Genomic DNA, 27,251 nt, shown 5'->3' on the forward strand with positions numbered 1-27,251 from the left:
ATATACATACTATGAGATTACTTCATTGTTTCAACTTAAACGATGCAATTGTCCGCATGCTGTACCCATAGTGTGTACTTTATCGTTTGTATATAATATAAGGAGATAGTAATTAGTACACATCTGTCCCCCTACTCTGTATCTTTCTAATTTTCCTGCAATGGTGTGTCATAAGTGTGCTGGTCTGGTCACCAGCGATCAGGTCAGTACAGTATTGGTGTTGATGCTGTTTATATGGCATGTGTTCTTACTTATGCTTTCTCCCTTTTTCTCGTGTAGTTCTGGACATGGCAAGACATGTGCCACTCTATCGTGCTCTGCTAGAGTTGCTCCGCGCCATTGCTTCTTGCACATCTATGGTGCCGCTGTTGTTGCCTCTTTCTACAGAGAATGGTGAAGAAGAGGAAGATGAACAGTCAGAATGTCAAACTTCTGTTGGTACATTATTAGCTAAAATGAAGACCTGTGTCGATACCTACACCAACCGCCTAAGGTACAGCACCGTGTTTGTTCCTCTTCACCTTGCCTTTAAGCATTTTAAAAATCGTTCTGCTGATAGTTTTTAGCTTTTCTTCTTCATTGACACACAAGCATACTAGTACACACAGGCAATATATCAGCATAAAGGAAATGTATTGTTTGTATCTTATACCTATGCACCTTTATCACAAAGCTTATTAGACATCCCCTAGACTGATATTATAGGTATAGGTAACACGGATTACTAAGTGCACCACGGTATAGCCATTATCCAAAGAATGTTCATCTCCCTCAGCATGATGTCAGAGACACCTTTAAGTGCCAGTAAACACAGTCTAATGACACTGCTCTTGTTCCTAATTCCATATTAAAGATGCTGGGTTTTACTTTGCCAATACAGTTGTGAATGTTATAGAAACCTATTCGGGTAAAATCCTAGTGTCCAGTATGTATGCATATATTATGTTTGTCATTTAGATACATGGTTATAATTTATGCCAAAACCTTTCTTAGAAGTCAGAAGATCAATCATGATTTGTTAGAGTTACAGTAGAGCTAATTGCTTATGGGGCAGAGTTACTTCTAATTTACTTTTGGAGTAAATTAAACTTGGAGTTCCGTTTTGAAAAACTTTATAATCTAGAAAATCTTTCTTTCCCTTTTGTGGTGTCAATTTTCCTTACAGATGGCCAGGTTGTGGTTTTAAAACACTTACAATATTGATGCAAGTACTATATTTCCTTTGTACTCAAGAGTGTTATGCAAGAGTCTACGATTTACATGTTACCAGTTTAAATAATGCCACTGAGTTGTTGCCAAATGAATAGTTTAAGCTCAATGTGCTTGACTCTCTGCTAGGGCAGATACAAACAGCTATAGGTTCAATCAGGAGTGATTGCTACTCGTGAGTCCAAAGTACAACGGTGACTTGAAGCAAACCAGTCACCTAGGGCAACCCGGAGGGACTTTCTGTCTCTGGTTTGTTGTTGTTATTAAAGATGACCGTGTGTGCTGCTCTTGTCACTGGGGAAGGAAGCTGTAAAGGCCCCGCCTCTGCTGATGACTTTCTGTTGTATACGAGAAAATAACGTTGAGTTGGGTCCGTTCTGTTCTCCCCCATGTTCCCAGTCGTTGACTGGGATCTAGGAAGACAATGTTAAAATAGTGTGTTGCCACCATTGAACCAAAACATTAAATTGTCCAGTTGAAGTAGTGACTTTAATTGTGCATCTTGTCCCCTGGTCTGTACTTAGTGTCTCTTATTCCTGTAGTCTAAACATGTAGTTCTTGACTATATCTCTGTTACATTCCAAAATAGGGATCTGCCTTGCATTTCTATACCTTATTTTATATTTGGGATAACTATATTTGCTTATAACTAAAGAGTAAAAATTCGAGCCAGGTGTGGTGGTACTATATTATTTATATGCTTTTATTCCGAACACTCTAGAAGTCAGAGACATTTCAATCTCTTTGGGTTCAAAATGCTATTGAAAAGTATCTTTCCTTTAAACTGTGTTTATCCTTATTTTGTAATAACCCTGGGGAATCCTGTAAAAGACCTATAATAAGGGATTCTAAGATATTTATGCATAAGCTTTTTGCAGTGAATGGTGGTTAGGTATTTATTTTGCTTTTCTTAATTTTCATACAACAAGTGTTATGTAATTATTTGAATGGATCTTTTAGTTTTTTGTAAAATGTATTATTTCATTAGGAAACATTAATTTCAGATATATAATAACTGCTTTTCTTTTCAGTTGATTATCTGGAAAAGTGACTCAACTAGAGAACGTTTCCTACTTCAGATTTAAGACTCATATAATAACAAAGCATACATGTGAAACCACAGTGACCATTCACAGAGCTTGTTTCATTTGTTATTTTATCTCCACAAAGATCTATGCTGTGACTGGTTTTAGTAACTCCTTTACTGGGCTGTTTGTGTTAAGATGTGCGAATGATGCTTGATATCCCAGTGGTTTCTGCTGTGGGGAAGGGTACCTGGCTAGAACAGGCAGTCAAGGCTAAGTGTGCTTCCATCCCTACTTCCCATTCAAGATTGAACTCAAAGTTCAGTTTCAATTTCACATAAAGAGTAAAATCTATTCTTCTTTAGTCTGTCAAGGGTTAAGACTTAAAAAACTGCCTGCCTTTCTTTTTTCAAAATTTGTATTTTGTTTTTTCTTTGTACCAAGCATATTTATACAAAAGAAATTGTCTGCATTCTGAAGACCTCTGCTCTGAAAGTAGTTGTTGCACGTAATGATTTTCATTGAAGTGGTATATTTTGTATGTGATACTTGGAATTTTTATTTTTCAGTTGGGGAATAAGAAAAGCTGAAATAAGCTGCCTCTTGGCTGGTTGGGATAAGGAGCTAATTGAGATCCTGTTTGAACCCCAGTGGTTAAGCTTCAATATGTTAGTCAGAGAATGAGGGCGGCTCTTGGGTTTAGCATGCTCCTTATCCTAAACCTTTTATAAAGAAGACATGGATAATTATTACTAAAAATCTGAAAGGCAAGTCTGACTAATTGACATCTGACTAGTTCATGCATTAGGACATCACAGTGATTGCTGTAAGAGAGGTGACATCTGTCCTGCTTGGAAAGACAATTCTGCTCTCATCTAGAGATTTTACTGAAGATTCGTGACTGCCTAACAATAAATTTGGGACCTTTCCTAAGGGGCTGATATATAAGTGGAGGAAATAGTAGCTAGACCTTTAGAATAAATTTGTACACAGTGTACTAGACATATAGGACACTGCAAGAGGACTAGCCTAAACTCATGCGGAAAGAGGATTTGGAGCTGAGGCCACAGCTCAGGACCACAGGCTCACCTAATATGTACCATATTAGCATCACAACCCCTCACTCTCTCAAGAAAAGTAGGGCTTGGCTAAGTACAGGATTCCAGGGTATGTGTATTTCAGACTGGAAAAAATGTGCATGCTGAAATATATTATTCTATATGCAGGGAACTTAGGGACTTTTGATGTGCCCTTGGATGTATATGGAAGATAGAACTAGAGGGAAGTCAAGGGAGGCTATATGCTGAAGGGTCACAGACCACTCACCTTTAAAAGTGGTGATGAGAGAGAGCTGGCAAGGTCATTCCAGCAAGTATTTATTTCTAGAAATGTGTTAACTTATATTTTCAAAGAAAACTTCATCATTTTTTGAACAGATTTATTTATTTTTATTTTATGTGTTTTGAGTGTTTGTCTCATGTGTATAGTATCTGCAAGATGTCAGAAGATGGTGCTAGATCCCCTGAAACTGCAGTTAGTATATGGCTTTTAACTGCCATATGGGTGCTGGGAACCAAGTCCAGTCCCTCTGCAAGAGCTGAAGTTTTCTTAACTACTGAGCCATCTCTCTAGCCACACATTCTCGTTTTTTACAAATAGAAAACGGGAAGAGTAAGACTCATATCCACCCGCAGAGGTTTATTTAAATAAAAGTGTTCATGCATGTAAAACAGTGGGAACTAATAAAGTGGATCTGTTTATTCTTAGATATAAAGAACTCTGAAACATCAGTTGGTTCCATATAGTAAATAAAGTGTGCTATAGTTGTTTATTTTAATCAGTTCACAGTTGTTGATGAGTTTTCATCTTTTTTCTTTTGGTGTGTAGTTTTGTAAACTCTAGCACAGGTGTTAACATTCTTTTAACCCCAGTCATAAACAAATCATGATGGTTTGAATACTAAAAATTGCCATAATTAGCAGTTAAGCCTTTCTCCTATCTGTAATTACTGATGTCCCCTGGCGTATTTTTCATTACTATGTTTTGACTCTTCTGAAGATGTTCACTAAAAAGTGAAAAAACACAAATGGCCAATATGTCTTTACAAGTGTTCCTCTTCCTTAGCTAACATGAAAATGCAAACAACTTTTGAGATGCCGTCGTATTGCTGTTAAAATAGTATCCTTAAGAAAACAAACGGCTAGCCAGGCGGAGGTAGCACACACCTTTAATCCCAGCACTTGTAGGCAGAGGCAGGTGGATCTCCTGTGTTCAAGGCCAGCCTGGTCTACAGAGTGAGTTTCAGGACTTCTAAGCCTACATAGAGAAACCCTATCTGTAAAAAAAGAAAAAGAAAGACAACAAATTCTAGTGAAGATGTGGGGACAGAGAAACCCTCATTCACTCTTGGTAAAGTGAAAGTTGATGACATTATTTTGGGACTCCATACGGAGGTTCTTAAATAGATAGGAGCAAAACTACCGTATGACCCAGCTTTGCTATCCCAGAGTGTAGACCTCAGGGACTCTATCCTCCTACAGAGTGTAGACCTCAGGGACTCTCTATCCTCCTACAGAGGTGCTTGCACATACATAAAGGTATGTTGCTGCATTATTTATAATTAGCTGGAAAATTGAACCAGCTAAATTAATAGATAATGAAAATGTAGTGTGTGTGTGTGTGTGTGTGTGTGCACATGTACATACATACATACATACATACATGCATACATACTTACATACATATATACAATGCAATTCAGTTCAGCTCTAAAGTAAAGGAAAGCCGTGAAGTTTGCAGGAAGATAGATGGATAGCAGACTATGAAAGACAAAACCTTTGTGATTTCCTTCATGTGGATTATCGTGTTTAGTGTTTCTATGTATATAAAGTGGGTCTAAGCTGTGAAATGAGACCCGTCTGTTATGTGACAATACTTTCCCACACATCCACTCACCCCAGGTAGAGAGCCCACAGCAGACCAAACCATAGATGCTAATTACCAGAGTCCCACTTGGTAAACCATGAGTTTAATGATTATTTTTTGTTGTTGTTTTTGGTTTTGGTTTTGGTTTGTTTGTTTTTTTTTTTTTTTTTTTTTTTTTTTTTTTTTTTTTTTTTTTTTGAGACAGGGTTTCTTTGTGTAGCCCTGGCTGTCCTGGAACTTAGTCTGTAGACCAGGCTGGCCTTGAACTCAGAAATCGGCCTGCCTCTGCCTCCCAAGCACTGGGATTAAAGGCGTGCGCCACCACTGCCCGGCAATTTTTTTTTTTTTTTTTTTTTTTTTTTTTTTTTTTTTTTTTTTGATGCACATTGGTGTTCTGCCTGTGTGAGAGTGCCAGATCCTCTGGAATTGGAATTACCGACAGTTGGGAGCTGCCATCTGGATGCTAGGAATTAAACCCAGGTCCTTTGGAGGAGCAGCTGTTCTCTCAACCTTCGAGCCATCTCTCCATCCCTGAACTATAAGTTTTATTGGGGTTACTTACAGGGATATGGGTGAAGGGTTACTTACAGGAGCAAAAATAACTCAAAGACTGTGCATCACCAAAGCCTACCCCAGCATGGGTGACAACTCATAAAAGCTAGAAAACCTGGCACACACTGCCTGCAGGCAGCTCAGTGTATTCAAGATTGTCCTTTCCTGGTGCCTCAGTTGTCCTAAGTCTTTTCCAGTTAGCTGGCCTAGCCTCAGAGTCTTCCAGTTTGGTTGTCTGAGTCTTTGCAACTCAGTTTCTCTCAAGAGGCCTAGAAAATCTGGTCAGTTTCAGGGACTCCCTGAAACTATTGTTTTTCACCTTCCTGCTTAAGGGGCTTTTTTGTGGGAGGGAATGTTTTAGTTGCAGAGAAAATTGTACAAGACTAAGAGAAGGGAAAGAGATGCTGAGAAAAGGAAGGGAGTGTGGAAACAAAATGAAAAGTGGGAAAAGTGAAAACAAGAAATAGCCTCTGATACTATTGCTTAGAATTTTAAATGGGGAAAATTAGTAAACTAAAGAATTACTTCAGGCTTTACCAAGAACTTTCCTTTAGTAGAGCGTGTTCTCTCCGTGATTAATACATCTTACCACCACTCATAGTCTTTCTTTGTTTTGTTAAGACAGGGTCTTGAACTCACTTGGTGTAGACCCAATGCAGGAGGTACCCTTGCCTCTTTCTCTTCAGTGCAAAGATTCAAGATGTGCCACCACACCCAGCAAATTTCAATAGCTCTAGTTGTATCATAATTAGTAGAATACCAAACCGTATTTTTTAAAGACTTAAAAAAATTTTGAGGCTAGAGAGCTAGCCCAGTGGTTAAGAACATTTATTGCACTGGGTGGTGGTGGCTCACACCTTTAGTCCCAGCACTCAGAAGGCAGTGGCATGTGGATCTCTCAGTTTGAGGCCATACTTGTCTATACAGTAAGTTCTAGGACAGACAGAGTTACACAGAAAAACCTTTTTCAAAAAAAGGAGGGGGGCATTTATTGCTCAGAGGAGGGAAGGCACTTATTGCCTGCTGAAAGAGTCAGGCTAGCTAACGTGTGCGCGCGCCTACCTCCCAGCCATCTGTAACACACACACACACACATTACCTCCCAGCCATCTGTAACCCCAAGTCTTGTCAGTTTGACACCTTGCTCTGGCCTCTGTGGGCACCAGGCATAAGTATGCTCCATGTACATGTATACAAATACTCATAAGATAAATGAAGATGGAGAAAAGAAGAGCTGCGCAATAAGATGCATTTCTCCTAGGTACTTGGGACACTAAATCAGGAGGTTTGCAGGTTCAAAGTCAGCATGAACAGCATAGTAATGCACTCTACCTACCACCTTATCATTACCCCTCAAAAAAGAAGATGCTCTGATGCATTATGCTTTTGTGTTCACATTATTTCCACGTGAATGAGAACATTATTGTCTAGTGTAAAGGTTCATTCTGTTACCTACACAATGTCTGTACTATGATGATATCTCGGATCCGTTTGTTTAGAATAAGAACCTTTCATCACTTGTTCAGAGGCAAGAGAAAATGGGTTGTTTTATCTCTGCAGATATGAACTATTATATTCTGATAACCAAACAGTAGCCATATTCTACAGCAGTCAGGATTTCATGGCTTCACCAAAATTTGAGAGACAGACTTACTGCTATTCAAAATTAGGTTTAATTGCTGTAAGAACAGAACACTTGTGACATTCAGTATAAGATGTTCTGGATTTAAAACTTTTCTTTGGCAATCCTCAAATAAGAATTCTTAATTTCCACGTTTCTTAGCAATCTCACAGGATCTTCCTAGTGAAAAGAAACCCATCACACTTGAACAAAATGTTGTTAGAAGGACCCCATTACTTTACAAATAGATAAATAAATAAATAAATGGTTTGACCTACTCTCTGAAAAAGAAAATCTGATTCTCTTATTTTAAGCTCCCTCAACCTTGTATTCAAATCTTTTCCATCCCCTACCTTCTACTGAATTAGGTTTCTATTGAGAAAACCAAAACCATCCTAGTTTTTCTTCTTGTGCCTCTGCCTCTCATTCATACAACATGAAAGTCCTGATCCCTTAATCAAAAAGCATTTGACAGAGTCACATCTTTAGACAGTCCTTTTAAAATGACTTTAAACAGGTTCAGTTGTCTTCTTTGTCACTATGTAGCGCTCCCTGGCCTGGAACTCCCAGAGATCTACCTGGCTCTGACAGCTGTTTCAGTTGGTGATGTAAACAATAAAGCTGGTGTGTTTGACTCCCACCCTCCCTACCCCAGCTGAGGACTAAACCCAGATCCCAAAACCTAAATCCCCAAAGCTAGTGTCTCGTTTGCTTAAGTTGGGTTGTCCCCTGGTAGACTGGTGAGGTGTTATTTGTGACCTCTCCATTTGGCAGTCACACAGAGTACCGCTATTGTATCTGTTGATTTTTAGGACCTGATTGATATTCTGACACTAAGCGTTACTGTGACCTAGCTCCTTGTGCTGTGTTTAGGTGCCTCCCAGTCCTGCTCACTCATTCTTCCCACAGAGTGGAAGTTGGCCCCTCCCCACATTCATTTAAACCATTAAAAATTAAGCTGGCACTTTAAACTAGAGAGCGTTTAAGTAAAACTAAAAAGTTTTGTTAATTTAAAACCTGGATTTTAAGTTAATCATGGGACATACCTCACATTGGTCTGTCCTTGCCTTACTTGTGGCCATGTTTTACCAATTACTTTGATGCTTTCTGGAGACATTGGAAGCCAACAGTTCTAAAGTAAATTAAAAAAAAAAAATCTTATCTACAAAAAAAAACCCTTATTTACTTTTAATCTTAGTTTGCTTTAATCTGTAATTGTTGGCCTAGGGCTTTACACTTAAGGAAAGAAGTACAGTGTAGTGCTTGTTTCATGGATAAATGTAGGTCACTAGTTTCCCAGAGTTGTACACCTTTCAGGCAACTTCTTCACATGGCTGTGCTTATCAAGAAAATGGCTCTGTGAAGTTGGCTTCCATTTCTGAATTACAAAGCCACATAATTCAGATAGTATATTCAGAGTGCTATCTGACTTACTTTTGGTAGTAGTGTAAATGGTAAAGGCCAATAATAGAACAATGTTGAGGTCGGGACTTTTAAAGAATACTTATAACATTTTTGTTTACTTTGTGTTTGTTTGTGGGTGTGAATGTGTCAGGGTAAACATGGCAGTCAGAGGGTGATCTGCCGAAGAGAGTACATTCTTTCTTTCCACAGTGTGAGTCCCCACTGTGCAGCTTAGACTAGCAGGCACAAACCAGTTCCTTTACCAACCAAGCAGTCTTACTGGCCCCAGAAGTTTTGTTTTGTTGTATTTCTGTTTTTTTTGTTTTTTTTTTTTTTTTAAATCTGCCCATTTTGCTCACATCCTAGTTCAGACTTTCTCCATGGAGTCAAACCTTACTTTATTAGCTATTTAGATGGAATTCACAGTGTAGAGGCAAATGTATACAGATAATTTTTTATAATAGTAGAAACTTCAGTTGCTTCCTCATATTTCTTCAGGGCAGTGATCACAACCAGATTCAACGTATGCACAAAGCAGCGGATGCCATGGTAGCGGCCGTCGCTGATTGCTCTTACCATGTTGGATCCATTGTCAGTCTCAGAGACCTCCTTCCAGCTAGGTGCCTTGAACTCAAATAGCTTTTCACACAGACTTCAGGATGTGAGCTAAGGTATGGCCTTTTTTCATGAGCTGGGCCTACATATGGGTTGACAGTAATCTGCAACTTGTATAGAACAAGAAGGGACTTCTGTCAGACAGTGAGTGGCAGCGATCACTGATAGGCAGGTAGGGCTTATCCTTTCTCTACTTGAAAATCCTATCATCATTTGGAGGTTTTTTTTTTTTATGTAAGTTTTTGACAGTAAGAAGTCTTTGATAACCTGTGTAAAAGTCTAAAATACACCTTTGTGATGATTCTACCATCATCTTCAATGTGAAGTAATTGTTTTTATGAACTTGGTGTAAGTTTTCTTAAATTTCTAGATTCTTGAACTGCTTTTAAAGTTGGTTTAAAAAAAACATAAACATAAAACTTACTATCCTGCTAATACTCTTATAATAGCCTATCAGTAATCTTCCTCTAAAAATTGCAATTAAGAAATCAGTCTATCCAGGAGTAGGAATTAAAAATTAGTGGTTTCCCCAATATAACCTTCATGTCAGACTGGTAAATACAATAAAGCACTTAATTCATTGATGTAGTTCAGGCTCCACATTGAAGGATGTTTTTTCAAAAAGAATATACATTTCTGGGGGAAAAAAAGAGCTTTTCGTATCTTCCTTCTTATCTTGGTGAAATACATTAGACTGAAATCTTTTTTAAATACCGTAGATCAGCTGCTTAAGACTTAAGTATCATCTAAATTTTTTTTTTTAGCTAAAAACAAATGTTTTCCCAAATAACTTCCCACTTCCTTATTATCCAGTGTCTTAGTAGCTCACTATTTAAGCTTAATGAGAATTAGTTATAATTGGGAAGGGAAAGTCGTTGTAAATCAAGGGAAGTTATTGTACAGAACCTTCCCACGTTCTTGACCCTTAGCATTTGAGTCGATTATTACAACTTTACATAGCTACAGTTGACAGCCTATTTGAGTTTTTCCACAGGAATCGTTTCTTCGTTAAGAAATGGCCAGTATTGGGCTGGAGAGATGGCTCAGCGGTTAAGAGCACTGACTGCTCTTCCAGAGGTCCTGAGTTCAAATCCCAGCACCCACATGGTGGCTCACAGCCATCTGTAATGGGATCCGATGCCATTTTCTGGTGTGTCTGTAGACAGCTACAGTGTACTCATATAAATAGAATAAAAAATCTTTAGAAAAAAGAAAGAGGAAGGAAGGAAGGAAGGAAGGAAGGAAGGAAGGAAGGAAGGAAGGAAGGGCCTGTATTCCTGTTGAGCTGTAGGCTAAAGTGTACTTCAGAATTACGAGACACCGTGTCTTTGGTTTACTCGAGAAGTAGAAGTATCTGGTATTTCAGCTTTAAACCCTTGCCTGTTCTCTGCTTACTGGTAAGCATGGGTGTGCTCATGTGTAGGTACATAGGTACATGCATTGAGATTGACACTGCGGTGCTGTACAGTCTCAACAGATGCTAAGTTAGTTTCTGGGTGACAAAAGAAAGTAGCCATTTGTTTTCCTTGACTTCTTATGTGTGAGGAAAGACAAGGACAGTGTTTCAGTGACACATTTTACTTTATTAGTTAGGTCACCTTTCCAGGTGAGAGATAGTAGACACGTTTACATGTGCAGCTTTGACACATTGGAACCAAATTGAGAGCACGTGCCTGTGTGCTGTATTTATTTGCTTCTGCTCACTGTGAGAGCGGCTTCTTAGTTTGCTACTTCCTGTCTCCCTGCAGTTACGAAAGGAATGGCTTTTGAGAAGGTTTGCCTTGGTGACAAGGTTCATTTTTGTCTGTACATGGCATATTATTTTGTTACATTCTGCAACATTCTAAATTTAAAAGTTTATTCTCAGCCAGGCAAACTAGTACATCCCTTTTATCCCCGCACTGGGGAGGCAGAGGCAGGTGATTCTTTTGAGTTTGAGGCCAGCCTGGTCTACAGAGTGAGTTCCCGGACACCCAGTGCTACACAGAGAAACCTGACTCAAAACAACAAAGATTCTCTGTGGCTTCATGCCTACTATGGGTAAAATATTTTAATATAATGGTAAAACCTTTGTGTTGGTAGGTATTTATGTAAAAAATGCCATATAGTTTAGATTTTTCCTTCAAAATCTATGTTTTTATTTATCTATGTTGTTTGTTTTGAAACTGAGTTAACAAGAATAAGTTATTTTGAAGATCTAAACTATAGTTAATTATTAAGTGTCAAGAGTTGCAATAGAAGAAAAAGAAATACTTAACTTTTATTTTTAGTGAATCTTACATTGACCTGACACTGCGTCTTGTTCGCTGAAGCCTTGGCTGTCACGCTGTGCTGTTGTGATACAGTGTTTGATACAGTGTTTGATACAGTTTGATACAGTGTTGGGTCATTTTACATCCTGAAAAGAAGTAACAGAGTGATCCTCTGTACAACCACTTGGTGTTAAAGATGTATAGCAGCTGCACTTGTTGTCTTGTAAGAGACTCACTTGGGGTCCTACTGTGTGCTCTGAAATACTGAGTTCTTTTGTTCTCAGAAATCAGCATACTCAGTGAATACAAGTAGTATTTTAGATTGCTATGTCCTTTTGATTCTAAGGCTTTTAAAAGACAATAGGTTCTTAGTTTACCACAGGCGTGGTAACTAAGTTGGTTCCTTTACCTCTGGGTACTTAGAGTTAAGGGTTTCTAAGTGTGGGTCTAAGGGCATAGCAAACATTTGGTTGTTTAGCCTAATATTTATGTAATATTTCTTTTTTTATCTTTTAACTAGATAGGAACTATCTACCTATACTTTTGTTATCTTAAGCATTAGGCTTCCAAAGCAGTAATGACTGTGACTAGCCTCCCTGCTCATCACATGGGACAAATGTAGCGCATAGTCTGTCAGTTTTCATTTCTGTTGTTGAATTGTATTTTTATTTTCAGTTTTAAAACTTAATTTTTTCTTGCATTTTTCCCATGTTTAAAATCAAATTCAGATCTAAAAGGGAAAATGTGAAAGCCGGAGTCAAGCCGGACGCGCCTGATCAAGAGCCCGAAGGACTTGCGCTTCTGGTCCCCGACATCCAGAGGACTGCTGAGATCGTCCACGCCGCCACCGCCAATCTGCGGCAAGCCAATCAAGGCCAGTAGTGTTCTACATGATTGGTTTTTTCATTGCATGAAATTATATATTTTTTTCTATTGCACAACAAACGTAATTGAGAACTGTCTGTTTTTTTTTTTTCTCATTTTTCAGGTAAGTTCTTGTACTTACGAATTCATTGTCTGGTAGGTTTTGTTCTTTGTCAGGTTTTAGTTAAGAGTATTTCTTGGGACTGCAGAGATGGCTCACCGATTAAGAGCCCTGGCTGCTCTTCCAAAGGTCATGAGTTCAGTTCCCAGCAACCCACATGGTGGCCCACAACCATCTGCATTGGATCTGATGTTCTCTTCTGGTGTGTCAACGACAGGATGTCATATAAAATAAATAAATCTTAATTTTAAAAAACCCTAATAGATTTAAAAAAAAATTTCTTGCTGTAGAATGTGCATCTTGGCTAGGTGTAGTGGCACATGTCTTTAATTGCAGCACTCGGAAGGTGAAAGCAGATGATCTCTGTGACTTTCAGGCCAGCCAGTAGCAAGTTGTGGGCTAGCCAGAGCCACATAATGAGACCCTCTCTCAAAGAAAAGAACCTAAAATAAGAATTGATTTCTTCTATATATGCTGAGACTAACTGTAGTAGCTCAAGAACATACTTTTTTTCTTTTCATTGAAAGTCTTGGGATTGGAAAGCCTTGTGTTTGGGAGCAGTAAATTGAGGCAGCTGCATGTGGTGGTGCACACGGCTGTGGTGATAAAATAGGACTCAGGTAGAAATCTGGAATGTGAAACCTATACATAGAAGAGGATTGTCTTTCAGCTTACTGACGCAGGGAGAGAGTACAGGGGGCTGGCTGAGAAGAAGGGATTCATCTGAGTGGGAAGAGGACAGAGGGCAGTGGAATGTGATCAGAATCTATATTACTGTACATGATGAAACACATATTGCTATATACACTGAAACAGCATTCACATATGCTGATGAAAACATTGAAAAATGCATACTTATGTTATTTATCTTGTAATATTACAGAAAAAAAACTAGGTGAATACTCAAAGAAGGTGGTTATGAAACCCAAACCTCTGTCAGTATTAAAATCACTTGAAGAAAAATATGTGGCTGTCATGAAAAAACTGCAGTTTGGTAAGTAGAAGTTTCTCTTTGCCACAATGCCATTGGCCTCTTCCAGCAATGCTGCTAAGGCAATTCGGGGAATTCTAGACTTGAGCTAGGGTGGTGATGCTTCCCTAGGATTCCACTACCCTAGTGCCTGAGGCAGAAGAATTGTGACTGTGAGACTAACCTGTGTGCCATTAAGATGCTGCCTCAACAATTGCTCTGTTCCACTCTCACCTACCTATACGCACATGAAAGCTTCTGCCATGTCTGTTTTGAGACCGTTGTGTTTAGTGTCACCATTCTCATCCTGATTCCAGCACATGGCTTGCTTTCACCAAGAAAGCACAAGAAGAGGTCTGCAGAGCGTGCAGACAGTGATTTTCTTTTGTCATTCTGCAGTGCTGGGATTGAACCCAGGAGCCCGTGCAGGCTAGGGATCTGCTCTGGCAGCACCCCGCACCCTGAGACATTCCTTTCCTCTAGGGGACAGAGAGACTAGACTTTGGTATCATAACAACTGTTTGCCTTCTCCACTTTGGTCTTCTATCTCCTTTTAGATACATTTGAAATGGTTTCTGAAGATGACGATGGGAAATTGGGTTTTAAAGTAAATTACCACTACATGTCTCAGGTGAAAAATGCCAACGATGCCAACAGTGCTGCCAGAGCCCGCCGCCTGGCTCAAGAAGCGGTGACACTGTCAACCTCACTGCCTCTGTCATCGTCTTCCAGTGTCTTTGTACGCTGTGATGAGGAGCGACTTGACATCATGAAGGTAGAAACCAATTTTTCCCCACCCTTCCTAGATTTTAAATTTCAACATAAATTCTGGTGGCCACTTGGGGCAGCCATAAAGGAGCTGTGATGTAATGTTAGTTCAGGGTGTGCAGATGAGACAACATGTCAAGACGGTACCAGAGGAGACGCTGCGCATGTTTGCTCCCTCACAGCTTGAAGCCTGCTAGCAAAGGACTTAATGCTGTGCAGGCGGAGGGGAAAGTTACAGAATAAAGTCATCCCAGGCGCCACACTCGTACCAGAAATGTCTTTCTCTCAATTTATCAGCAGTCTGTGGTTTTAATTATCTAAGTTTTATGAATAAAGTATTAGCAATATAACATAACTTGTACTTTTCTGTTTTAACATTGTGATCTGTCATATCTTAAAGTCTAAGAAAACTCTATCAAGAAAAACTAATTTGATATGTACTGAAAAAATGTCTTTACCTTTATGATTTAATTAATATGTTAACTAGTCCACATTCCTCAGACAGCTAAAAGTATTGATCTGTTGACTTCTGAGCACTGTCCTATGCATGTAAGATCTTCAGCTTAGAACCCCCAGAATAAATCAGTTATAGTAAGTGGTGCCCACGTGCAGCTCTCCAGGTGGTGGTGTATGTTAATTGACTCAGAAGAAAATTTCACACAAAAAAAAGTTCTTTATATTTTAAAGAAGTTCAAAATTCAGGTAAACTTTCTTGATACAAATAAGAATTCATTTTAGAGCAGGCTTTCCTCTTAACTCAGAGCGCTGCCTGCCTCTGCCACCTGAGTGCTGGTATTAAAGATGTATACCACCACTGCCTGGCAGCCACGCTACTCCTAATTCTAAGAAGAAACCTTTTTCTAGTCCTCTGTGTGTGTTTGACTTCTGATTCCACTCTTGCAACTCTTGCAGTGTTCTCTAAGATGCTCCTGCGGATGATTCTCACAGATCTCTGTTTATATGCCCACCAGGTTCTGATAACCGGGCCAGCGGACACCCCCTATGCAAATGGCTGCTTTGAGTTTGATGTATATTTTCCTCAAGATTATCCTAGCTCACCTCCTCTAGTGAACCTAGAAACAACTGGGGGTCATAGTGTGCGCTTCAATCCCAACCTTTACAATGATGGCAAGGTAAGGTGGCTGCGGTCTTTGTTTCAAGGTCACACACTGATCTGAAGGTTGTTTGTGATTCAAATAAAAGTTGGTGTGGTTAGATATTTTTTTCTTCATTATTAGTTTCCTCTATATGCATAGACAGATCACTTTGAAAATAGGAGAGAAGAAACTGAAAAGGGCGAAACAAGAGCTTCCACAAATCAGTAATGCTCAGAATACAGCATACCCAGTGTCTGGCGTGGATATTAAAGCAGGAATACTCAGCAGGGAATTTACTACTAGAATGCTATTAAACTAGCCAAAATTACATTGAAATGATGATTTTTCTTTTAAATTTTCAATGTAATTTTGGATAGTTTAATTGAATTCTAGTAGTAAATTCCATGCTAAGTATTACTGCTTTAAAATTCATGAGAAGGCATCTGTAGAGACTGGAGAGATGGCTCAGTAGTCAGGAGCACTGTCTGCTTTCCAGAAAACCTGCCTCCCTCCTCTGGCCTCCATAGGCACCAGGCACACACATAAACAACCTGAGTTGAGTCCCTGACCCCTCATAATGATAGAGACCAGACTCTTCAAACTGTCCCCTGACACCATGCATGCCTACACACACCGACAAAGAAATACATTTCACTGAAAGCTTGTGGGTTTTTAAAAAGTATGATGTTTCATTAAAATATGTTATGTAGGACTAGTGACATAGTTTATTGATAGCGTGCTTACTTACACAAAGCCTTGGTTTTAATCTCTTCTAATGCATTGACTGGGGATGGTGCTGCCTCCCTTTTATCACCACTATAGCAATGGAGGCAGGAGGGTTAGAAACTCAGGGTCATCTTCCACTACATGGCTAGTTGAGGGCCAGCCTGAGTTACATAAGCAACCTTGTATCAACCAACAACAAAAAAAGATATATGTTATCTATGCAGATATGGATGTAATCTGTGTGGAGTTTTCCTTATGAAGAAACTATAATCCCACAAGGGTTTGGATCATATCTGAAGATGCAGTGGGCTTTTACAGACTTAGATACACTTTGACATGAGAGCATAATGTTTTGTTTCCAGCTGAGACAGTTTGCTTTAAATTCTGTTCAATTGTGTCTTTTCTTCTTAAGGTTTGTTTAAGCATCCTGAATACATGGCATGGAAGACCAGAAGAGAAGTGGAACCCTCAGACATCAAGCTTTTTGCAAGTAAACAAAGTTTCTCTGACAGATTTACTTACACCCTAAGAGCTGTGTATGTTGGGGGAGGGAATCAGTGACTAAAATAAACATAGAAAACTGTTTTAAAGGCAGGAAATAATAGTTTAAAGTCTCAAGTTTTGAGGTAAGATAAACAGCCTTGTCAAGTTCAAGTCTTTTCTTAGGTTCTTAAAGTGCAGTATGCTGCAGGAAGGTAATTGGGTCTGTCTCCTGTTTTGTGAGTAGAATTTAATACACTGTTGGTACCACCCACTTCTTCATGTATGATGTGGTCCTAGTTACAGTTTTTACTTAACTGATGCCTAAAATTAATGCCCTGGAATTCATAAAATTTAAGAGTTGTAGTTTACTATCAGGGTATTTGATATATAAGATTTAAAAATCTTGAAAGCTTGCATTTCTGTAAGTGAGTGCATAAAATCTATTGTATAAAGCCAGTGGCGCATGCCTTTAATCCCAGCACTCGGGAGGCAGAGGCAGGCGGATTTCTGAGTTCGAGGCCAGCCTGGTCTACAAAGTGAGTTTCAGGACAGCCAGGACTACACAGAGAAACCCTGTCTCGAAAAACCAAAAAAAAAAAAAGAAAAATCTTTTGTATAATATCTCATTTCTGCTCATGTTTTTACTTTATAATAAATAACTCAGAGCCTCAGCTAAAGGTAGAGTGTACGTGTATCGAGGTATGTGTTTACTAGAGTACTTGTTTGTTTAGGAAGCACAGACACAGTACTTAGTTGTGGTTGTTATATAATACCTTGAATTCACATGTACAATTTAGTGCTTCAAAAATTATCACCAGGTAATCCTACTAAAAGTGGACCTATCCTAAAAGGTTATTTTCTTTAATGCTAGTTTGTGTTAGATAAGAGATGTGAAAATAAATTCTCTTTAGAGGACTTAACTGGTTTAACTTGAGTAAAGTAGGAAGCTTTTTTAAAAAAAGATTATTGGTTATTTTATTTATTTACATAAATCTGCAACCCCCACCCCATCCCCCTAGCCTCTATGAGGGTGCTTCCCCACCCACCCTCCCCACCCTGGCATTCCCCTACTCTGGGGCATCGAGCTTCCACAGGACCAAGGGCCTCCCCTCCCATTGATGTCAGATAAGGCCATTCTCTGCTACTTATGCAATTGGAGCCCTGGGAACTCTGGGTGCTCCAGTTAATTGATATTATTGTTCTTCCTATTATTGAAGGTTGCAAACTCCTTCAGCTCCTTCATTCCTTCCCCTAGCACTTCCACTGGGGTCCCCATGCTCAGTGCAATGGTTGGCTGCGAGCATCCACATCTGTCTTGGTCAGACACTGGCAGAGCCTCTCAGGGCACAGCTATACCAGGCTCCTAGCAGCAAGCGCTTCTTGACATCAGCAATAGTGTCTGGGTTTGGTGTCTGCAGATAGGTTGGATCCCTAGATGGGGCAGTTTCTGGGTGTCCTTTTCTCCAGTCTCTGCTCTCTACTCTTTGTCCCTGCATTTCCTTTAGACAGGAACAATTCTGGGTTAAAATTTTAAGTTTTTTTTTTTTTTCCTTTTTTTCTCTTTTTTCTTTTTTAAATGTTGTTTTGGTTTTGGTGTCAGTTTTTTGTTTATTTGTTTTGAGACTAGGTCACATTATGTTACACTGGCTGGCCTGAAATTTAGATGTCCTCCTTCCCCTCCTCTTGGGTATTGGGGCTAAAGGCATGTACCACACCTGGCTGAAAGTAATTTGGGACTACAACATCTCATCTAAAAGCGATTTTTCAAAATAAGTTGGGTTTTAAATTGTAGGTTTGTGTTAAGAATTTGACTTAATTCTTTTCTCTGCTTTTGTAGAAATTGAATTGTATACCCTATTCATGTAAGTAAAAGAGGAAAAAATATTTTAAAACAGCAAATGAGCCGGGCAGTGGTGGCACATGCCTTTAATCCCAGTAGTTTGGAGGCAGAGGCAGGCAGATTTCTGAGTTCGAGGCCAGCCTGGTCTACAGAGTGAGTTCCAGGACAGCCAGGGCTACACAGAGAAACCCTGTCTCCAACAAACAAACAAAGCAAATGATAGAACTAACCAATGTTTTAAAAGCTCTCTGGGGAGTCTCAGATTTGAAATAGAAGAAAACTCTCCTTTATTGACAAGTGGATCAAGGACCGCAACATAAAACCTTATGCACTAAATATCATAGAAGAGAAAGTATGAAATATTCTTGAAAGCTTTGTTATACAAAACAACAACAGAACACCAATGGTATACATTGCTCCTTCCAGGCCAGCTAGAACAACACAGTGAGACTCTGCCTATAGGTAGACAGACAGACAGACTGACTGACTGATTGATTTATAAAACATGATATTTTGGTGTAGCTAACTTTGTAGAGCTTTTTGTTTGTTTGTCTATCATTTTTTAGGGTAGGGTCTTGGACTTTAACACACATCATTTTGGAGTTCACTGTGCAGCCTCGGTTGGCCTTGAGCTTACCCTAATAGCCATGACTCAGCTGAGAGAGTGTGTATGGATATTTTGCCTCCATGTTTGTATGACCACCATATACATATGCTGAGAATCAGACATAGGCAGGTTTTATTAGTTTTGTTTTGTTTTATACCAGAAACTGTGGAAACATGCTTATAGAGACTCCTTGGAGGTGAAGCAGGATAGCAGTTTATTTGCAGTAAACCTGTCTGTCTCTTAATAACTTGGACTTTCTTCTATTCCTCAGGTGTTGGTTTCTGTCCAGTCCCTTATATTAGTAGCTGAGCCTTACTTCAATGAACCAGGATATGAACGGTCTAGAGGCACTCCCAGTGGTACACAGAGCTCTCGAGAATACGATGGGAACATCCGACAAGCAACGGTTAAATGGGCTATGCTAGAACAAATCAGAAATCCTTCACCGTGCTTTAAAGAAGTATGTTGGATGGAGTTAAGTACTTGTAGACATTTGAGGAGAGGTTGTTAGTATTATATACTGTAAACTTACAGAATCTGCTATACTAAGCTTTGCTTCTTATAACTAGCAATTAATCCTGAAGTCATTAATAACAAAGTGCAGTTAGTAAGGTTTAAACCCACATATCCTGAAAGACACCAGACTTTCCCGTGGAACCTTTTTATTTAAACTTTACTTTGGCATGATTGCTTGCAGGTACACATTTGGTGAGTAGATAATTTAGTACTGGCTCAGTGGGTAAAGGCGCTCTCCTTCAAGCCTAACCACCAGAGTTGGATTCCTGAAACCACCTACATGATAGGAGAAAACTAATGCCTTTGCCCTCTATATGTGCTATGGTATACATGCGTACCTACAATAAAAAATAAATGTAATTTGTAAATATTTTTTAAAAAGTATTTAGATTTCTGTGCAGTCTCTTTTAGAGTTTTTTTTTTTTTTTTTTTAATTTTGTTTGGGGTTGGATGTGTGTGCACGTGAGTTCAAATGCCTAGAGAAGCCTGACTTAACAGGTGGGTGGGAGCCTCCTGACATGGTGATGAGAACTAAGCAGATCTTTTGTAGAGCTATATACTCTGAGCCATCTCTTCAGTCCCTGAGTTCTATTTAAAAGGCAAAATGTTTTCTGCTGCCAGTATGTTGAAAACCTTTTTTTTCCTTGCTGATTTATTCCCATTTATTTTATGTGATGGGAAGACATTAGAATCTGAAGTTAGGTATCCTTACCATAGTAGAATTGAGTGTTTCAGTGTGTGCCGTCTGATGTCCTGAACCGGATTTGAAATGATGGAGAACACAGGAAACCAGATTTTCTGGACAGATAAACATTGCAGTATCTAAAATTTTTGTTTTAGTAATGCCATAAACTTTGACTTTTTGATGTGTAGACATGCTCTGTTGTTGTTTTTATTTTCAAGGTTATACACAAACATTTTTACTTGAAGAGAATTGAGCTCATGGCCCAGTGTGAGGAGTGGATTGCAGACATCCAGCAGTACAGCAGTGACAAGCGGGTGGGCAGGACCATGTCTCACCATGCAGCTGCTCTCAAGGTGAGCTTGGTTATGAAGTCATCGACTCGGGAATTCCCAAAGAAGAGCAGTGTTACAGAAAGTGTATAGATGGCTGCAATAGCTTTCACAGAACTTCTTCAATTAAAAGTGACTACAGGACCTGAGCCCAAAAGTGTGACAGGGTTCAGGGGTTGGCGAGGTATTGGGTCCATGAAGTTTGTTTAGTTTTGTTCTAATTTATTTATTTACAACTCAATAGCAGCCCTTCCTCTCCTCCCCCACCCCCTTTAGAAGGAGAAGGTCCCTCTGGGTATCAGCCCCACACATCAAGTTGCTGCAGACTAGGTACATCCTCTCTAGCAGACAAGACTGTCGTTTAGATATGGGATCCACAGACAAGCAGGCAGGCAGCAGGCTCATAGACAACCCGTGCTCCAGTTGTTTGGGGTACCTGCATGAAGACCAAGCTGCTCATCTGCTACATGTATGTAGGAGGTCTAGGTCCAGCCTGTGCTCTGTCTTTGGTGGGTGATTCAGTCTCTGGGAGCCCCCAAGGTCCAGGTTAGTTGACTCTGTAAGTCTTCCTGTGGAGTTCCTGTCCTCTTCAGATCCCTCCATCTTTCTCCCAACTTTTCTCTAAGACTCCCGAGCTCCATCTTATGTTTGTTTATGAGTCTCTGCATCTCGTTCCTTTGGCTGCCGGGACAGAGGTCAGTTATGCTAGGTTCCTGTCTGCAAGCATAGCAGAATATCATTAATAGTGTCAGGGATTGGTTCTCACCCATGAGATGGGTCTCAATTTGGGGCAGTCATTGGTTAGCCATTCCCTCAGACTCTGCTCTATCTCTGTCCCTGCACATCTTGTAGGCAGGGTACATTTTGCATTGAAGGCTTTGTGGATGGTTTGCTGTCCTTATCCTTCTACAGGGAGTCCTGCCTGGCTACAAGAAGCAGCCACTTCAAGATCCATATCCCCTCTGCTAGAAATCTCAGCTAGAGTTACCCTATTAGACTCTCTGAGACCCTCTCTTCATCCCAGGTCTCTGGCACATCCTAGAGATTGTCCACATGAGTTTTGTCTTTAATCCTTTAGCCTTACCTTATGCCTCTTGCCTTACATAATTTTATTTCTTGCTATTGGTATGAAGAAGAAGGTACAAGATGGAGGGCCTCTAATAGCTGGTTGGGAATAACCAATGTGAGAGCAGTCAGATTTGTGGAAGGTAGGCAGTTGGTTTTACTTGAGCATTCCCTGAGGGAAATGAAGATGCAGTGGCTTTGCAGAATTTTTCCCATACATGGGACTCATTCTTTGTACAGCCACCCATTTTGCTGCTTCCATATAATCCTTTCATTCTCTGCCATGCATTGTTTTCCGTCCCTCCTGCCTTCTGTGCGTGTGGTGGTCTCCTTCCCTCCTGGTTCCTTTCCTCTTTGTTTTTCAGTCCTTGAAAAGATGGAGGTGGTCAGCTGTGGTGGCATACACCTTTAATCCCTGTACCTGGCTAGGGTGGGTTCCCAGATAGCCAGTGCTGAGTACTAAAACAAGTAAATAGCTGATAATAAGAATGCTAGTTTTTCAGGTGTGTTTCCTTATTTTTCCAGTTCAGAAATATTTATGAGTGACACATTGTATGATATCTGGGAGGATTTGCTTCCAAATAAGGAAAATGAATGGATGAGCTCAGACCGCCAGGGATTGGTGGTTACTGAAGCCACCAAGGTTCTGGGTCATGTGCATTGACTTTTCTGCTCTGCCACTTTTTTATCCAGTTGAAGGTTTTACATTATGGAGACTTTAGAGCCACAACTGTCCGTGCGTGTCCGTTCCAGCACTGTGCATCTCTGTACAGGAGGGTAGGAACTCAAGACCACCCTTGGCTAGTGAGGCAGCTGTCTGAGGAGAGAACACTTTGCTGATCTATGCTAGTTCTGTTATGTCCAATACTGGAAACCAGTTTGTGTTCTGCACCAAGCAGGAGCAAGGACTTGTGCATGTATAAACTTGTAGGTCTCTTCTCTCTCCTTACACCATGCCTGCCGTCTCCTCTCCATTTATGTTTCACTCCACGTTCACTGCTGGAGGCCTTCCTCAACCTGACGCACACTGAGGTTACTCATGAACACACCCACCCACTGCTTACTAGCGCTTCCCTCCTTTAGTCATCATAAACTGTTCTCTTTCTCCCTGTTCCTTGTTTAATTTCCTTTCACTTTTTTCTGAGATCCAATTTATAGCTGCCTCACTTTCTCTTGTGGTCGTTGGGCTTGAAATGTTAGGCATTTATTCATAAGACAAACCTAAACGTCATGGATCTGAAAAAGGGATGGTAGGGATGAGGCAGTTTGATAGGGACAGGAGGGAGGGTGGAGAGAACATCGGGACTCATACATGCATGAAGTTGACAGGAAAACAAAATCAATCAGTTAAAATGTGATCCTTCAAACAAAGTCTCCTTCGTCCCCTGACTTGTGTTCCTAGTGGTCTCTCATAGGCGCCCTCATTAAACATGGAGAGCAGGACTGTGCCTCCCTTCAGATAGATTCTCTCAGCTTCCTACACTTAATTTCCAGACTGCCCTTTTCTCGAAGATATGTAGACATTGCTTAACTCCCTTCACCTAGTTCAAGTGCTCAATGGGAGACCCTTCAGTCTTATCTCTTCTTCCTGGTGCTCGCTGGATTGATCCTCCCTGGATAAGTGTTCAGCTGCAACTTTGCTCACATACACCCTCACCACCTGCCGTCTAGCTGTGGCTGCTGCTCTGTTATTGCAGCGTTGGCTTTTACCTGAAATTATTTTATTGTATTATTTCGAAGGATGTTTTTTATTTTTGTTTGTTTGTTTCCTTTGTACTCATGGCTGGCCTGGATCTTAACTATGTACACCAAGATGCCCTCAAACTCAGATCTGCCTTCCTCTGTCTCCCCAGTGCCACTCTGACTTACAAGTCCTTTATTTCCAAACTGGTGAAGGTTTTTATTACATTTTTTATTACATTTTTGCTGAAGAAGGCTAGTCAAGGAAGGACGTATGACAGCTTGAGTTCCTAATAAGACTTACAGTATCCCACTCCCAAGTTCTCATAATAGTAATAGTGGGATGTTTCTACTCCTTCCTTAGTCAGGATTATTATCACAGTGGGAAGAAATCAGTGCTGGAGAGTTTTAAAGTTTCAAGTATGACAATATGCTTTAAACCCATGCAAGTGGCTGATAATGTATGATGGCCTCAACCTTTCTCTATCTGTCCCACCTTCATCTAGTCCTCAGGCTTCACACAAGAGTATCTGCATCATGCTCCTTGCCCTTGTTTAGTTAGTGATTACCAGAGCATCTTTTACATGTAAAGATTGTTCTGTGGAAACTGCGTAGTGGGGCTTCCAGATGGTTCGGTGACTAAAGGCTTTGCCACCATGCCTGATGACCTGAGTTTGATCTGAGACCCACGTGGGGCAAAGGAAAAGACTGACTACTTCAAGTTGTCCTAAATCTTCTCACGTGCAGTGCCTATACAAATACACTCCCAAAACCAGCTAGTTTCCTCTTCTAGTCATCATAAACTGTCCTTTGAAAGACTTCAATGTGCTATAAGCGTCCAATCACTCTTATATTCTAAGGCAAGATGTGATAACACAATTATTTAGTCTCTAGATATTATTTTTTGTGTTTAAAATTTTAAAATCTGAATGATAAAAGTATTTCTCCTGTTTCTCCTGAGTTAGAGTGAAACAGTGTAGAAACTTTTGCAGAGTTTGCAGAGGGCCCTGCTATTGAAGCCCGCTCATTTCCACTTGCAAAAATAGCAGTGTATATGTGGGCTGTATTTTGTAGTTTAGGTTTTTGTTTGGTGGTTGTATATTATGTGGTGTGTAGTATCTTCCCCCCACCCACCCTCCGAGTACTAAAGGTCAAATCCAAAGCCTTGCTCGTGCCAGAGAAGTGCTGCACTATTCAATCAACACCCAATCTGGGTATATTTTAGTTTGTTCAGTTGTCCTTTTCAGAGTTGGCATCTGTGACAGCACAAGGAATTACTGTCTTTAATTTAAAAGAATATGTATATCAAACTATTGATGTTTGTAAGTCATTGTTGATGCTGATCCTGTGGAACTGTACTGTGTTCTTGAGGAGGTGGAGTTTAGTCTTTTGTAGCTGGATAGAATGTAACTCTGAGCTTTTCTTTTCTTTTTTTTTTTTCTTTTTTCTTTTTTTTGGTTTTTTGAGACAGGGTTTCTCTGTGTAGCCCTGGCTGTCCTGGAACTCACTTTGTAGACCAGGCTGGCCACGAACTCAGAAATCTGCCTGCCTCTGCCTCCCAAGTGCTGGGATTAAAGGCGCCACCACACCCAGCTTACTCTGAGCTTTTCAACATCTGGAATTAATTTCTATGTTTAGGAATTTTGCCTGCATGTATATGCATATGGGGGTGGTGTGAGCCCTGGAACTTGAGTTACAGACAGGTGTGAATTACCATGTGGGTGCTGGGAATTGAACCAGGGTCCTCATGAAAAATAGCTAGTGCTCTTAACCTCTGAACCATCTCTCTAGCCCCTAGTTTGGGGATCCTTGAGAGTTTTGTTTACTGTGTTTTAAATGGCTGCCATAAGAAGACAGTAAAGATTTGTACTCGATACTGAAGTATGTTAAAACCAAGTTGTCTCAGTGATAGGCAAGAATCACACTGTTCACACTTCTGATATTAGCGATTTTCTCTACCTAGCGCCACACTGCTCAGCTCCGAGAAGAGCTACTGAAACTTCCCTGCCCTGAAGGCTTAGATCCGGACATTGAGGATGCCTCCCCGGTGTGCAGGGCCACAGCAGGTGCTGAAGACACTCTAACCCACGACCATGTCAATCCCAGCAGCAGCAAAGACCTCCCCAGTGACTTCCAATTATGAGCTGCATTGATGTGGATTTCGTAGACACAAAGGCTTCGAAGCACAAGCCAAATATGTCAATATTTGTATGTAAGAAACTAATTATGTAATAGGTAATGAAACTGAAACTATACTATGCCCTTAAGGAGATCCAGTTTAATTCAAGGTGATCTTTGATTTACCTGTACAAGAGTGTAAACTTTTTTGTGCTTTTATTTTTCAATTGTGAGAACCACTGATTGGTATGTTCAACAAATTTGTGTATACAAAAAAATGGATAAATCACTGATCTATAAGGGAAACTACCTTAGGAAAGAATGGTTACTGAATGTTTATCTTTTTTTTTTTTTTTTTTTTTTTTTTACTGTAGAGTGAGAGGTTGTTAACAAAGAATATATATTGGTCATTCTTACAACTACTATTTAAAGTCAGCAACTTTTCACTGAATTTGATAGATTTTGTTTGGCCATATCTTCATGCTCATATTTGATTTCTGAAGACTTCCTACATACACTTTAATAAAAGTTAAACAGACATAGCCCCTCTTTTTTGATTTACTGGTACATTTTTAAGTAATAAATCTGCCATAAAATGCACTATAGCTGGAGACTTGCACTTGTATGGATGAATTTATTACATTCAACATATTTAATTTTATGCCTTCTAAGATGCAGAAAAAAATAAATGAACATGATTTTATTCTATGCCAAACATTTGGGCCTCTGAATGTATCCATTATTTGAATTTACTATATGAAAAGGTATGGTCAATTGGAAAAGTCGCTTTAAACTGTTTTCCTCAAGGGCTCCTCTTATTCCTGGACTGTGTGGGTTTGTTCCTGAAGTCACATGTATGTATCAACATGGAGGCTCTGTAGAGGAGAGAGGCTGGGCCTCTCTGGTGCTGTTACAGTACGTTCTGTACCTGCCATACAGGCTCGTTTTCATGCAAATTCTTCCTAGAGCCAATAAATAAAAATGTAGGTAAATTAGTATGTCTTGTTTCTAAAATAGTTGCCATGGTGTGCAATGGTATTTCTACAGGAAAACTTTTTGAAACTTGAGCGTGGGGGAAAAGAGGATGTTTTTGTAAGACCAGTTATTGTAAAGAAAGCTGAAAGCTGCACGCAGTGGCACTCAGTTATAATCCCATATGGGACAGTCTTTTCTTCACATTTCACGTTCCAGCACGACCAGGGCTATTTAGAAAGACCCTGTCTGAAGAAAGTAGAAAAAGGAAGAGCTGACGTGACTATTAATATTTATATAGAGGTGGCAGCCTGGCATCGTTCCTTATACATCCCTGCCTGGGAAGATTGAGGTATAGAGTTTGCTCAGAAAATACAGTCTGAGACCCTGCCTCAAAAATTGGGGTAAGGAGAAAGAATCACAATTCTAAGAATTGAGGATGTAAAGAAAAATGGAAAGCAGTGTTAAGGAGCATGATTCCCCTTCCTTTGTGTCTGAGGTCCCAAACTCTTTAAGCATCATGAGCAGAAGGCAGCTGGGCAAAGAAAGCAATGGCTGAAACTGTCATTTTAAAAATATAGTGTGCAGTTAAACTGCACCAAAATGACGGTGGCAAAATAAGTGTACGACAAGAAACACGTGTCCTATGCAGGCATGCTAGGTAGACTCTACATCTAAAACTATCGTTAATAGGAAGTTAAAGCACTTGAAGTGGCTCAGTGGATGTGAAGCAGTTGCTGAGCTAGGCTGACAGTCAGTTCAGATTTTAGGAACCCACGTAAGTCAGAGGTCCGAGTGGACAGTGCC

The 27,251-nt window shown here is 39.9% G+C and overlaps 1 protein-coding gene across 19 annotated transcripts in view; it reads left to right on the plus strand.

Moving 5' to 3' along the window:
* Nucleotides 1-26,470, plus strand: part of Birc6 (baculoviral IAP repeat-containing 6) — a 175,103-nt gene extending 148,633 nt beyond the window's left edge. For 16 of the 19 annotated variants that reach the window (XM_006523518.3, XM_006523520.3, XM_006523522.3 and 13 more), the window contains 9 exons: nucleotides 280-493; nucleotides 12,332-12,477; nucleotides 13,472-13,582; nucleotides 14,116-14,333; nucleotides 15,298-15,459; nucleotides 16,562-16,639; nucleotides 19,351-19,539; nucleotides 20,499-20,633; nucleotides 25,318-26,470. In XM_006523518.3, the coding sequence (XP_006523581.1) occupies nucleotides 280-493; nucleotides 12,332-12,477; nucleotides 13,472-13,582; nucleotides 14,116-14,333; nucleotides 15,298-15,459; nucleotides 16,562-16,639; nucleotides 19,351-19,539; nucleotides 20,499-20,633; nucleotides 25,318-25,497 (1,433 nt within the window). In that variant the 3' untranslated portion in view covers nucleotides 25,498-26,470. Of the gene's footprint in view, nucleotides 1-279; nucleotides 494-9,234; nucleotides 9,408-12,331; nucleotides 12,478-13,471; nucleotides 13,583-14,115; nucleotides 14,334-15,297; nucleotides 15,460-16,561; nucleotides 16,640-19,350; nucleotides 19,540-20,498; nucleotides 20,634-25,317 lie in introns of those variants that run through there. The other 3 variants (XM_006523523.4, XR_003952078.1, XR_385268.4) reach the window with 3 other exon arrangements.
* The last annotated feature ends 781 nt before the right edge of the window (nucleotides 26,471-27,251 follow it).

Source organism: Mus musculus, chromosome 17 (assembly GCF_000001635.26).
Source record: "Mus musculus strain C57BL/6J chromosome 17, GRCm38.p6 C57BL/6J".
NCBI lineage: Eukaryota > Metazoa > Chordata > Mammalia > Rodentia > Muridae > Mus > Mus musculus.